The sequence below is a fragment of the Carlito syrichta genome, unplaced genomic scaffold (genome assembly GCF_000164805.1).
Source record: "Carlito syrichta isolate Samal-C Ts95f unplaced genomic scaffold, Tarsius_syrichta-2.0.1 Scaffold316380, whole genome shotgun sequence".
NCBI lineage: Eukaryota > Metazoa > Chordata > Mammalia > Primates > Tarsiidae > Carlito > Carlito syrichta.
Window position 1 is genome coordinate 230,394 of NW_007260476.1, and position 15,574 is coordinate 245,967.

A 15,574-nucleotide genomic window follows, 5' to 3' on the forward strand; every position below is an offset into this window, starting at 1 on the left:
GACCACATGCAGAAGATTGAAACAGGACCCCTATCTATCCCCAAGCACAAAGGTTAACTCCAAATGGATCAGAGACCTAAATGTAAAATCTCAAACCATAAGAACCTTAGAAAATGAAGGAATACCCTCATGGAAATCGGAACTGGCATCCAATTCCTGAACAAAACCCGAAACCCACAGGTCATAAGAGAGAAGATAGACAAGTGGGACCTTATTAAACTGACAAGCTTCTGCAAAGCCAAAGAAACCATCAAGAGAGCAGGGAGACAGCCTACAGACTGGGAAAAAATATTTGCCAACACCAGGTCCGACAAAGGCTTAACATCCTGGATCTACAAGGAACTCAGACGTGCTGAAAAGAAAAAAACAAACAACCCCATTATCAAATGGGCAAAAGATATGAACAGACACTTCACAAAAGAGGACATCCGAGCAGCCAACAAACACATGAAGAAATGTTCAACTTCACTAATCATCAGGGAGATGCAAATCAAAACCACACTGAGATACCACCTAACTCCAGTCAGAATGCCAATTATCAACAACTCAAAAAATAACAGCTGCTGGAGAGGGTGTGGTGAAAAGGGAACACTTCTACACTGTTGGTGGGAGTGTAAACTAGTGCAACCTCTGTGGAAAGCAGTGTGGTGATTCCTAAAAGCTCTAAATATCAACCTCCCATATGACCCTACAATCCCCCTACTGGGAATATACCCTGAAGAACTCCAATCACTGTATAAAAAAGATACCTGCACACGTATATTTATTGCAGCATTGTTCACAATAGCAAGAACCTGAAAACAACCATGCTGCCCATCAAAAGAGGACTGGATTTAAAAAATGTTGTACATATACATGATGGAATACTACGCAGTCATAAAAAAGAACAAAATCATGAATTTCGCAGCAACCTGGATGGAACTAGAGTCTATAATACTGAGTGACCTCTCACAGAAACAAAGATCCGAGTATCACATGTTCTCACTCATATAATGGACCTTGAACATCCAATGTAATACTATAAGAAAATGACTCACGGTACTGGGAAACTATGAGGGGAAAGGGGGATGGGATTAACAGTAGCAAATATCTGTCTGGGGATGGGGAAACACTTCTTATCAACAGGGTGCCTGAATGAAACGTAATTGTACACCTAACCCTTAACTGTACCCCACAAAACCATAATAAAAAATATTGATAAAAATAAATAAATAAAATAAATAAATAAATAAATAAAATTTAAAAATAAAAAAATTAGCCGGGCATAGTAACACGAACGTGTAGTTCCAGCTACTTGGAAGGCTAAGGTGGAAGGATCGCCAGAGTCCAGCAGGTCGACTCTGGGGGTGGCCATGAGTGTGCCACTGCCCTCCGGCGTGGGCAACGGAGTGAGACTCTGACTCAAAAAAAAATAACTTAGAGTGTATGCTCATGCATGATTGTCAGGTCAATGACACTGCCATAGTGTAGCATGACTCATGTCACAGGGAGTGACACAGATATAATATAGTGGCATGTGTGGTCATCCTAAATATGACACAGACATAGGGAAGTGTCATGTGTGATCACAAGAGAGATGACACAGACATAGCCTAGTGTCATACTTAGTCATCACAGAGATGACAAACATAGTTTAGTATCAAATGTGGTTAACAGGGAGATGATGCAGTGTAGTGTCATATGGGATCATCAAGGAGACAGAGTATAAAATCAAATATGAATTTCAAACTATTGATGAAAACATATTGCAGTGTCATAAGTGGTTTTTAAGGTGATGACTCTATATAATGTAGCATGACACGTTCATGCCAAGGATGAGGTAGTCATCTTTTATCCTCATAAATGGTCATCAATGAGATGAGGCTGATAATGTAATATCACACATGGGCATAAGGAAATGACATAATCTGGTATTGCTTTATATGTGATCTTGGATATAAGGCACACAGTGCGTAGTATCTACATAGGTTTCAAGGCAATGACACATGGAGTAACATTATATGTGAGTATAGACATGATGACTTAGTGTGGAATCATAAGTGGTCATCAAAGTGGTGACAAACAGCATGGAATCCTCCATGGCTACAGAGGTGATTTGGTAGACAGTATAACATCATATATGGTTATCAAGGAGATGGTTTATACAGTATTATAGCACTATCCAAGGTTATCAAGTTTATGATGCTGACATACTATAACATCATTCTTGATGGCCAGGGAAACTTGGAATATATAAGATGATCTGTACTATATCACCAGGGCAAGGACCCAGATTTCAAAATTGTACATGGATATCAAGACAATGAAGACATAGCATAGCACTGTATTTGCTTATTAAGGAGGTGATACAGATATGGTATTGCATCACTTATGATTATCAAACACATGAGATAGACATAGATGTGATGAAAGGTCTTATGTGGTCATCAAAAAGATGCCACAGAAATACTATAGCAATGCAAAGCCCTTCAAGAACATGAAGTGAACATAATTTATCATTTTACTTGAATATCAGGAAAAAAATGCACACAACATACAGTATCATCATCAAGGAGATGATCCTCAGTATAATATTATGTATGATTCTGAAAAATGAATCCTAAAATTACATATAACCTTGTTATCTAGGGGATGATTCAGATATAGCACATGTTCATACACAATTAAAAAGGAGTTGAGAGAGAAATAGTACAGCAACACGCATTGTTGTCAAGGAGAATAAGCAGTGATAATATTGTATAACACGTAGTTGTCAGAGAAATGATGCAGACATCCTAGAGCATCAAACATTGTCTTATATATGGTATCAGAGAGATTCGGAGAGAGATTGTAGCATCATATGTAGTCACGACATATGAATGCAGATATATGATAGTACAATCCATAATTATCATGCAGACACACTGCAGCATTATACATGATCATTAAGGAGATAACTAAATATACCATCTTACATGGTTAACAAGTAGAGAATGAAAGCAGAATAGCTTTATGCATGGTCTTCAAGGAAGTGACACAGACAGAGATGGCATTTTTGTCTTCAAGGAAATGAGGAATAAATGGATCATAGGGCAGCACAATAAATGGTCATCAGGAAGAAGGTACAGACAAAGTATAGCAACAAACAGGCCCCCGATAATATGATGCAGACATAGTAGACACAATGCAACATTATGCATGATCATCGGCAAGATCATGAACACGGTATGTAGTGTAACCTTGTTGACAGAAGATGACAGAAGCATAGTTTAGTACATACAGTGATCAGGGTGATACCAAATAGGATAGCATCAAACATGAATACCATGAAATTGACATAGACATAATGAAACATCATACATGTTGATCAAGCAGATGAGGCATAATATAATATTACAATGCTTCCTTTGGTTCTATAAAAGATGATGCACACATAGGGCAGTACAGTAGTATAGTATAGTATATATTAATAGTTTAGACAGCCACACACATAGTATAGAAGCAAATATTGACATAATAGAATACACACATAGTGAAGCAGCATATAAAACAATGAGGATAAATCAGTGTAGAGGCACATGGTCATTAGAGAGATGGCATAAATGTAATGTAGCTGCCATTTGTGATCATCAGGGAGATGAGGTAGACATAATGCAATCTCATAAAGCACCTTCAAAGATACAACAAGAAATAAGATAACATCACATGTGGTTATCGGGAAATAATACACATGTGATATAGCATTATATGTGGTAATCAGAAAGATAATGTAGAAAGAGTATTATTATCAAGGTGAAGATATGAACATAGTGGAGAATCATAAATTGTCATTAAAAGAATGAAGATGTGTTCTTACAAATAAATGATCATTAGGGAGATGATGAAGACACGTTGTAGCATCATCCCTAAACAACCTGCACATGTCACCAACATGGTATATCTTAGCCCTTTGTGAAGAACATCATGAAGACACACTGTAATAAATGTGACTTCAAAAAGACAATAAAGACATAAAATATCACATAGTCCTCAGGCAAAAGAATCAAACACGCTATGTCATATGTGCTGTCATGGGCTGAATTGTGTACACCAAAAATTCATATATTGAAATCCTAACTCCCAGTATCTCAAAATGTGACTGTATTTGGAGACAGGGTCTTTAAAGAAGTAATTAAGTTAAAATGAGCTAATTAGTGTGGGCCTTAATCCAATACAACTAGTATACTTACAAGAAGAGGAGATTAGGACACTGACAAATGCACAAAAATTACCATGTGAAGACATAATAAGATGGTCATCTACAGGCCTCAGAAAAAACCAATCCTACCAATATCTTGATTTCAGTCTTCTAGCCTCCAGAATTGCAAGAAAATAAATTTCTGTTGCTTAAGCCTACCCAGTCTATGATACTTTATGTCAGCCCGACCTGACTTACACAGTCATCAAATAGATCATGCACTCATAGTATTGCATGATACATAGTTGTCAGGAATATTACCTATAATATAGCATTTTACATAGTTATAAGAAATATGTAAACAGTATATCCTCATCCATTGTCAAGAACATGATGAAACATAATATAGCTTCATACACAGTTGTCAAAGAGATGGCCCAAAAATAGTTTAGCATCATTTTGGTTGTCAGGGAGATGATTCAGATAGGTGTGGCACATGTGTTATCAGAAAGGTGTCACTCAGAGTAGTGTCATATGTGGTTATCAAGGTGATGATAAAGCCATAATTTTGTGTCATATGAGGATACCATGGATTTGAGACAGACATATTATGTCACAGGTGTTTATCAAGAAAATGAGGCTGACATATCACAGTATCATAAATAGTAGTCAGGGAGGAAACAAAAAAATACTGTATCATCACACTATGTTTTCCAAATGACACAGATGTATCATAATACTGTACATGTTTGTTCTAGAGCTGAATTGTATATAGTACACATGGTAACCATGAACATGATGGCAGAAATAATATAAAGACAGATACTATAAAGTCTTACAAGGTTGTTAAAAAGGTGATATAGTAATAGTATGGCATCACACGAAATTGTCCAGATTTCACTTAATGTAACATCATGGATGGCTGTCTAGAACATGATGCATATATTAGGTAGCATCATACATGACTATCAAGAAATATAAGTATAGCATAGCTTTATACATGGTTGTGAAGGAAATGATGCAAACATATTATAGCATCACACATGTTTCAGGATGACAAAAAAAATACCATCTTTGTCAGGGAGATAATGCAGACATAGTGAAGAGTCACATGTGGGTAACAGAATATATGCAGACACAATGTAACATTTAGTAGCTAATTTTATGTGTCAACTTGACTGGATTAATAGATACCAGATAGCTAGTAAAACATCATTTCTGAGTGTCTGTGACGGTGTTAGTAAAAAAAAAAAAAAAAGATATCCTCTCCCCAATGTGGGTGGGCATCGTCCAATTCATTAAGGATTCAAATATAACAAAAAGGCAGAGAAAAGGTGAATTTCTTCTTGCTTCTGGAGCTGGGGCATCCATCTTTTCTGCTCTTTGGTCATCGGAACTCCTGGTACAAAGACCCCTAACGTCTGAGACTTACACCAGTGTCCTCTCTGGGTTCTCAAGTCTTTAGCCTTGGATTAAGAGTTGCAGCATTGGATACCCCTGGCTCTTAGGACTTTAGACTTGGATTGAATTCCACCACTAACTTCCTGGTTCTCCAGATTGCAGCTAGCATATGGTGAGACTTCTTATTCTCCATAATTACATGATCCAATTCCTATAACAAATCTCTCTGAAATTATATATATACATATATAATATATGTATATATACATATATATAATTTCACAGGAGTTTATCATATATATATCCATATGTATATCTCCCATTGGGTCTGTTTTTCTTGAGAAGAATCCTGACTAATACAAGCATCATCATGCATAGTTGTCAGGGAGATGATGTAACCATAGTGCGCCATCATAAATGGAGGTCCATGAGATGAAATACTTTATCATCACACAAAGTTGTCAACACAGGCAGTTGAACATCATACATGCTCACAATGGAGATGATATATAACACAGCATCATATATATTACTCGAAGACATAACATAACTTAGTACTATGTCATAAGCAGATTTCAAAAAGATGATCCAAATATAATGTAGGTTCATATACTATTCTAAAGGAGGATATACAGATATAGCAAACCCTGCAGGTATTTTTGCCAGAAAAATTAGGTAGAGATATTATAGCATCGTATATAGATTTCTAAGAAATGACTCAGACATGGTATATAATATAATACATGGTTACAAAAAATTGGATAAGATAGAGCATAACATCCTTCATGATCATAAAGGGGACAACAAAGTCAGTATGAATTAAAACATGGTGGACAGCTGTATGACACAGACACAATATGGTATGTTCATTAGAGGAATAATATAGACTTGATGTAGCTTCATACAAGGCCATCAGGTAAATATAGATATAGATAGATGTAGCGTAGCATAACCTGTGGTCTTCCGAAAGTTGAAACACAGTGTTGCATCACACCTTGTTATCAAGGTGATGACTCATAGAATAGCATCACATGTGGTGCGTAAAGTCATAAGATGACAGAAACTTAGTATGGCATCACATATGCTTGCCAAGGAGATGATACATACATATCATAGTATTATGTGGCTTTCAAGGATATTGTGTAAACATAGTGTTGTATAAAATAGAAATTGTCAGAGAGATGAAGTAGAAATTGTGTAGTGTTACACATGTTTGTCAGGAATATGCTGCATAGAGTAGCATCATAAGTATTTGTGAAGAAAATAGCACAGACCTAATAAATCATCATATGTTATTGTCAAAGAGCTGGCACAGAATACTGTATGATGTATGATATGTAGATTCACACATGTAATAATGTATGATATAATATCATACGTGGTCGTCATGAGGATGACTTGTTCAATATTATAAAATGTTATCCAGTACATGATATATGCATAGTACACCAATACAGATAGTTGTCAATGAGATAACACATACATCATATGGCATTCAATGTGGTTTTCAATGAGATGACACAGTGTAGCAACATATATATGGCAGCAAGATGACTCATAGCTTTGTACCATACATGGTTATCAAGGATACACTGCTGATATAGTATACAACATGTGACAATCAAGGAGATGATGCAGGTACATGGTAACATTACTCATGGTTTTTAGGAAGGTGATGCAAGTATAGTGTATTATCACACATGGTCATCAAAATAATGATACAGACACTTTTGCATCTATCTGATCATCAAAGAAATGATGCACATATAATGTAATATCTTACTTGGTGATTAGTATATAGCATAGACATAGTATATTATCATGTGTTATCATTGTGGTGTCATAAGTAGTTATCAAAGATATCAGGCAAATTTGGCCTAGCATCAACTGTTATTTGTGTTTGTTTGTTTGTTGAAGTTGGGGTATTGCTTTGTCATCCAGGCTGGAGGACAATGACACAATCACAGCTCTCTGCAGCCTCAGTTACCTAGGTTCAAGCAATCCTTCCACCTCAGCTTCCCGAGCAGCTGGAACTATAGGCACACACCAACATATTCAGTTTGATTTTTGATTTTTGTTTGTTTGTTTGTAGAGACTGGTCTTGTTATGTTGCTCAGGCTGGTCTCAAACTCCTGGGCACAAGTGATTCTCCGACCTCAGCCTCCCAAAGTGCTGGGATTACAAATGTGAGCCACTGTGCCCAACCCATATGTGGTTGTAAAGAAGTAAATGAAAGCATAGTGTAGAATAATACATGATTTTCAAGGAGATGGTGCAGATACAGTGCAGAATAATACACGATTCTCAGGGAATGAAGCACACATAATATAATGTCACATGTGGTCAACAGGGAGATGACAGAGTGGAGCATCACACGTGACCTTCATGGAATTGAGGCACACCTAGGGTAGCACCATATATGATTATCAGTAAAACAACACATAGTGTAGAATCCTAAGTGGTAATCAAAAAGACAGTATATAGCCACAACATCATATATGTTAATCACAAAGATTTTTGAGAAGCATATGTGGTTATAAAGGAAATGGTAGCATCACTGATGCCAGTCAAGTTGACAAGGTCAACGTAGTGTAGCATCATACATAATCATTGGGGAGATGACCCAGAATACAGCATCATCTATAGATATTAAGGAGATGACAAAGACCTCATATACATGTATATCTGGTTATCACGAAAGTGACACAGACTTTGTACAACATCACATGTGGTTATCAAAAATACGATATGGCTGGGTGCAGTGGCTCATGCCTGTAATCCCAGCATTTTGGGAGTCCAAGGCAAGAGGATTGCCTGAGTCCAGGGGTTTGAGACCAGCCTGCGCAACTTGGCAAGATCTCATCTCTACAATAAATCAAAAAATTAGCCAGGCATGGTGGCACACACCTGTAGTCCCAGCTACTCAGGAGGCTGAGGCAGAAGGATCGTCTGAGTCTAGCAGGCCAAGACTGCAGTGACCGTGAGAGTGCCACTGGCCACTGCACTCCAGCCTGGGTGACAGCAAGACTCTGACAAAGGAAAGAAAAAGAGAGAGAGAGAGAGAGGAAAGAAAGAAAGGAAGGAAGGAAGGAAGGAAGGAAGGAAGGAAGGAAGGAAGGAAGGAAGGCAGGCAGGCAAGCAATATGGCCATACTGCAGTGACATTCATGATTACCACATAGATGAGCCATAGTTTTGATCACAGCTGGTCATCAAAGAGATGACTTATAGTGTAGAATCATGCATGTTTATCAAGCAAAGCATAAATCCCTCCACAGATTAAATGTATAAACTGATTACCTACCATCAGCTGAAGCAGTTGCAATAAGTTTTCCAGCATAATCAAAGCAACTGTCTAGTATTTCATCATCATGCCCCCTTAATGTTGCCACACATTTTCCATTTGTAGCATCCCACAGCTGCAATTAAAACAAAACAAAAAGCCTATGATTGCCCATCTAGAGTGTGAAGATGGCCAGAGGTCTTCATGACATGCTTATGGCTGGTTAAATCACTATGACAAAATCATTTGTATAATTTTCATATATTCTGGTTTTTTTTACCTTGATTCACTACCAGAGATCACAGACAACCATATAGCAAGGCACAACTTGGTCACAGAGAAGACCAAAGTCAGATATCTGAAATCTGCCACTGCATTAAGAAAAAGGAAAAAAATATCAAAGTGTATGCTTTACTGGCTGGAGTGGAAGTGTTCTCTTTTTATAGGAAGGACATCAAATGGTTAAGAGCTTGATCTAAAACTACAATACTAGAAAATGAAAAGTACACTGTAAGATGATAATACATTTGATATATAATTAGATAAGAAATCCAGAGCACCATCTCTTAATAATCATTTTTTTTTAAGTGCAGAAATTTAGGGGCAGGGAGAAAAGTCCTTAGTGTTATTTTAAGATGGTGGCTTATTTTTTCTTTTCTCATCAATGTTTTAACTTTCTTAGAAAACAGCTTTCTGGCCGGGTGCAGTGGCTCATGCCCATAATCCCAGCACTTTGGGAGGCCGAGGGGAGAGGATTGCCTGAGCCCATGGGTTTGAAACCAGCCTGGACAACTTGGCGAGACCTCATCTCTATGATTAAAAAGAAAAAAAAAAAAGCTGGGCATGGTGACGTGTGCCTGTAGTTCCAGCTACTTGGAAAGCTGAGGTGGAAGGATCACCTGAGCCCAGCAGATCAAGGCTGCTGTGGCCATGAGCGTGCCACTGCACCCCAGCCAGGTTGACAGAGTGAGATTCCAGCTGGAAAAAAAAATGGAGACTTTTTGAGGATCACTTTAACTGAAATTTAATAAATGAAAAGTGGACATTAAACAAAAATAAAGTGACCTTTCAAATAAGATCTTCAATACATTTGAATTAAAATCGCTTTATTCCAACATAACTTCTTCAACCTTGGAAAATCTTAAACTTGAAATTTAAAATTACCAATTATTATTTGTAAATTAATACTTAATTTTATATCACCTTTGAAATGTGTTAATGTTACAATAAACATCTGACACAGTAATGAATATAGACATAATACAAAGTTGTTTTTTTTAGCTCACCATGCAGGTTCTGTCCACAGAACCAGTTAATATTAGAGAACAATCCCAATTGAATAAGGCACCACTGATCTCAGCACAATGACCAATTAAGGTATATACTTTCCTGAAAAATGGAAATTATTAAAATCAGTAAAAAGATATCTTCAGAATACGCAAGCAATGAGGTCAAGTCCATCTGTGTAAGCTAACCTAAATTTTTTAATAAATAATATATTTGATCACTAAATAAAGATGGCTCCATTATAGCTCAAAAAGTTCCTTTTATATAATAATTTCCTTTTTAACAAAAATATACTTATATATATTCACGATAACATTACTTAAGGCAATACTTCAAAAAGGAATGGGTAACAAATATTAAGGAAGTATTCTTGGACCAGATGCTTGGACCCTGATTGTTCAGAAACTGCACGTAAAATGACTGAAAGGCCCTTCCTTCTCTCTCATTCCTTGTTGCATACATCTTGGCAGGTACCTCTGGAAATTAGCCCCTCTATCAAATTGCAGACAAATCCAAGAGTTGAGATTTTCAACACAAATGTGCTAATCTTGTTAACTTCCTAGCTTCTAGGACCAAAAAATTCATTAGAAAGTAAATTAAAGTTCTTGAACTAAATTAAATTTGGGAAATTAACTGTGAGTTTTACTTATTCATGATATTCATGCCTACCATAATGACAAAACATTGAAATTTGATTATACAGTACACGAAATAAATAATAGCTATATAACCAGAATTTTACTAGAATTCTCCATTTATGTCTGTTTGGCATTATTGGTTCAGAATTCAAAAAAAAAATTCTTACGGAACAGAAATATCATTAAAGAATGAATTAATTAATGTTTTCTTTTTTTTCTTAATTCATGTTTTCAATGTGTCCTATTTTAATGGAATCCAAAGCTCAGTTAGTAGATATAAGCCTACACTGATAAATAACAGAGTATCTTCTTAACCCCATGATCCAAGTTTTAAAAAAAAAATCTCAAGAGTTAAGAATTACCTTCCAGTTTGAGGGTCCCACACTATCACTGCATGATCAAAAGATCCCGTTATGATTCTGTCTCCTGAGGTGTTAAATGACAAGGAGATTATTTCAGCAGAATGTCCCTAGAAAAAGAGCAGATATTGTCATGTATGCCTACAGATAAAACAAATGCTGCAAGAATACAACATAATAGTCTAAAGGAAAATGCTACAGAGGGAGAGATCAGTGCTTGTTGGGATACGGATGGGGAATCCTTCAAATGGGCACCAGGTTTCTTTGGGTGATGAAAATGTGGGAGTTTTGTTGTTTATTTTGCTTTTTTTTTTTTTTAAGTTGGAGTCTCACTCTGTTGCCCAGGCTGAAGTGCAATGGCACACACGTGGTCACTCCAGCATCAACCTGTTGGGCTCAAATGATCCTTCCGCCTCAACCTTCAAAGTCGCCGGAACTACAGGCGTGCGCTACCATGCCCAGCTAATTTTTTAATTTATTGTAGAGATGAGGTCTCACCAAGTTGCCTAGGCTGTTCTTGAACCCATGGCCCAGGCAATCCTCTCACCTCAGCCTACTAAAGTTGTGGGATTACAGCCTTGAGCCACTGTGCCTAGCTAAAACAAGATTTTGATGATGACTGCACAAGTTTATTAAAAAATCACTTAACGTTAGTTCACTTTAATTCAATAATGCTTTAAAAAAAATGAAGAGGCCATGTCTTGGGAAATCAGAGGGGTTCTTTCACATTGACTTGGAAACACTAAAAAAAAAATGTGTACTTTATGGGCCAATAATAGATAGTATGCAAAAGAAAAAGTATATGGAATAAAGTTAATTACTTTAAAAAAGAAAATTCTTAAGATAATTTGACACGAAATATGTTAGTAAGTTCCTGAATTTGGCCTGGCTTTCACCTGGTTTCAGTCCAGCACTGATGAATCAAACTGTGAAACAATGGGAAGAAACCCCTCTCTACAGTAGATTCTGGAACTCTGAGAAGGGGATCCTGCTTGAAGTCTGTATAGCCTTCATTTCCCAAATTGTTTTAGTAAATTAACATAATTGTAACTTTAAATAATGTAAATAATTTTAAAATATTTACATATTAATTTTCTGGTTGATTCCAAAAGACAAAAATGAAACATAGTTGAACATTCGTTCAAAACAAATGAACTCTGGCTCAGACAGGTGTGCTGAGCAGGACTCATTTTGTCAAATGCTCTTAGGCATGCCAGTAAAAAGAATAACTTTACTTGAAACTGTAGGTACTAGCAAGGGTATTTCCCTTCACATTTGCCTAAAGGAAGAAGCAGTAATGCTGATAAGAAATGATGAGATCTGAGAACATGAAGAGTATACTTATATTAATAATTCTAGGTACTCAGATGTAAGAAAGAAAAGTCCTTAATGTTATTTTAAAATGGTGACTTATTTTTTCTTTTCTAGTCAGTGTTTTAGCTTTCTTAAAAAGCAGCTTTCTGGCCAGGTATGGTGGTTCACACCTATAATCCCAGCACTTTGAGAGGCCGAGGTGAGAGAATTGCCTGAGCCCATGGGTTTGAGATCAGCCTGGGCAACTTGGTGAGACCTTATCTCTATAATAAATTAAAAAATTAGCTGGGTGTGGTGGCATGCACCTGTCATTCTGCCTACTTGGAAGGCTGAGGCAGAAGAATTGCCTGAACCCAGCAGGTCAAGGCCGTGGTGGTCGTGAGCATGCTACTGCACTCCAACCTGGGTGACAGAGTGAGACTCCAACTCAAAAAAACAAAAAAAGAAAAAAGCTTTCTTAGGAAAAGAATCCTGTTTTTTAAAATCCACTTATAATTTTGAAAGAATTTAAAAACCTGGATTTCCCATCCAGCTGTTTCCACTGATTACAACACAGAATCACCCTATTTTTGTTGTAATGACTTGGGCTAGCATAGACTGGAGGGTGGCAGGTCATAGAGATGTGTGGTGGTGACAGAAAAGAGCATGCCCCATCAGCATTCACTCTGTGGAAGGTGCCCTTTGACCTTTCCCCTCTAGTCACTTGCCTCTTGTCATTTCAGACTGAAATGACTATGTGCTACAAGAGGATTTTAAGACCAGAGAGTAGAGGAGAGAGTGTTCATAGTCACTCCTTTAAGAAATCTTCTGGTACGGTTCTCTAGTTTTGCCTCTTCCAAAAAGTGCCTTCACCTACTTTCCTTCTAGCCAGAAAGATGGCCATAAAATGGTTCTAAGGAATAGTTTGTATGATTTGCAGAATAAACTTAGTCAAATAAAAAAATATCCCCACTCAAGTATTATGAAATAGCCAGCAAACCAGTTGGAACATTCCTCCACTACAGTTTGAAAAACAATAGTTCAAAAACATCTAACTTACAGCTTATTTTGTAACAAAAATGCAAATAAAAATGAACATAAATAATAGGATTATTAACATACTGCTAAAGTGAAAACTTCCTCTCCAGTCTGAATGTCCCACAATTTAGTTGTTGTATCCATACTTCCAGTAGCCACCAACGTGCTTTGAGGGTTAAATGATAAACACACCTAAATTACATAAGGTGAAAGAAATTTTAGAATGAGTTTCAAATTAAGTATATATGAAAGAGCCTCAAGATGCAATTACCTTAGCAGATTCAGTTTAACTTTTTGTACAAGTACACAACAAAACACCAAATAGGAGTAACCTGCTATTTCCCGTGTTGAATCCTAAAGAAATCTCCTCTTAAAAAGAGGCTGCTTGCTCGCCCACATCATCCAGCTCAAGCTCTGAGGGACACTGGCTTCCTTTGCCATCTCCAGGCCACAGAAGAACAAGAACCAAAGCAAAGCTCATCTCCTTTAAGGTATGTTCTATCTGGCTCTCATTCTCCTTGTTGCTGTCATCACAATCCTTCCAATCACTATCCCTCATTCATTAAGAATTTTGGTTACTAGCTCACAGTCTCAATGCCAAGTCCTAGGTGGTCTTCATATGAGTAATTCATTCAGTAACCCCCATACCCATGCCTCTGGACTCCTCTTCAGTAATATTTTCCATGGCCAGACTCTGGACCTCAGCATCACCTTCTCTAGAAGACTCACCAACAATTCACCAATCTATCAGTTTTTTATCTTCCATCCCACTCCCTTCCTCAGGATATCTCCCATGTCACGGAGACCCCTGCCTTTTTTACTGGTCCATCATCCTCATTCAACTGACACCCTGGAAGCATCACCCCTGCCAGTATCCTCAGCACTCTTAGTCCCCATCTTTCAGATGTACTCTCCACACAAACTCCTAACATTAACTGTTAACAGGCCAGGATTTTATTCAATCATCTGCCCTCCCTGTCTCATCACTAAGCCAAGACAGCTTAAGAAAACTGCACAGAAGATTGCAAGTGTTGCGTATGCATGCCCCTGCCCTCAAGAGAATCCTTAGCACCATTTCCTACTTTGTTTAAGATGCCTCTGACTCAGTGCGTTCACCCATTCCCCACTCTTGCTCCCTGCACTTCCATCTTTACCTCTTTCTTAACAGAGAACCTGACCTCCTCCTACTTCCCTAGAAAAATTTACCTATCAGGTGTGAACTCGCTCACCTGGACCTTCCTTTTCATCCCTTCAGTCTCAGGTGCAGAGGGGTCCCTTCACCCATTCTAAAACCCCCTTCCTAGTGGTCTGTAAATATGCTTGAGTTTCTCCTATATAAAATCAATTCCTCCCTTGACTCTATGTACCCCTTCTAACCAACTTTTCCTCCTTTGTAACCAAATTCATTGAAAAAATAGTCCACTCTCACTTTTTGCCCATCCTCCTTTCACTCTTCAACTCCACTGAAACCACCCTGGCTAAATGTCCAATCTAAGAGGCCTGGTCAGTTATTCCAGAAACCTCCCTGATGCCTCCCTGATGCTTGATTCCTTTGTTCTCCATAGTTCCTTCATTCTTGACAGCTTTGATAGGTCTTTGCCTTTCTTCTCTTTCTTCCTGCTTTCTTTTTCTTTTTGTATCAGTTGAAGGTTTCTCTCTCCCATCTTCCTAAGAGTCTGTCAGGCTTCTCTCCATACTCTACCATTTCCTTTGGATAATTTCAATCCCTCATGGTTTCTTCTGTCACCCAGACATTAGTGACTAACATATCCACATCTCCTTCCCAGACCTCACTGCTCCATTCCAGCCCCAAAGAGCCAACTGCCAGTAGGGTGCCTCTGTTTGGATACAACTCAGGCAGCTTATATCAATCTAAGGCACAGTTATCATACACACGCAAACCTGCTTCTCTTCTTGTATGTTCAGAATTGGTAAGTGGCATGGCTAGTCGCTCAAGTACATGAAATCAGGGAATCCTTCTGCATTTCTACTTTTCTTCAAGCATCATAATTACTTGGTAACCAAGTTCTACTCCTTTAACATCTCTTTTATTTTCCTCATCTGCCTTAAAACAGGCCTTCTCACTTATCACTTGGACTGCAGCAAGATTCTCAACTGGT

At 37.6% G+C, this 15,574-nt stretch overlaps 1 protein-coding gene across 1 annotated transcript in view; it reads right to left on the reverse strand.

The window, feature by feature from the left end:
• Window positions 1–15,574, reverse strand: part of DAW1 (dynein assembly factor with WD repeats 1) — a 74,534-nt gene that overhangs the window by 13,931 nt on the left and 45,029 nt on the right. The window contains exons 7-10 of the mRNA XM_008074226.2: window positions 13,539–13,646; window positions 11,127–11,233; window positions 10,126–10,228; window positions 8,861–8,975 (exon numbers count right to left, since the gene is read on the reverse strand). Coding sequence (XP_008072417.1) covers window positions 8,861–8,975; window positions 10,126–10,228; window positions 11,127–11,233; window positions 13,539–13,646 — 433 coding nt within the window. The remainder of the gene's footprint in view (window positions 1–8,860; window positions 8,976–10,125; window positions 10,229–11,126; window positions 11,234–13,538; window positions 13,647–15,574) is intronic.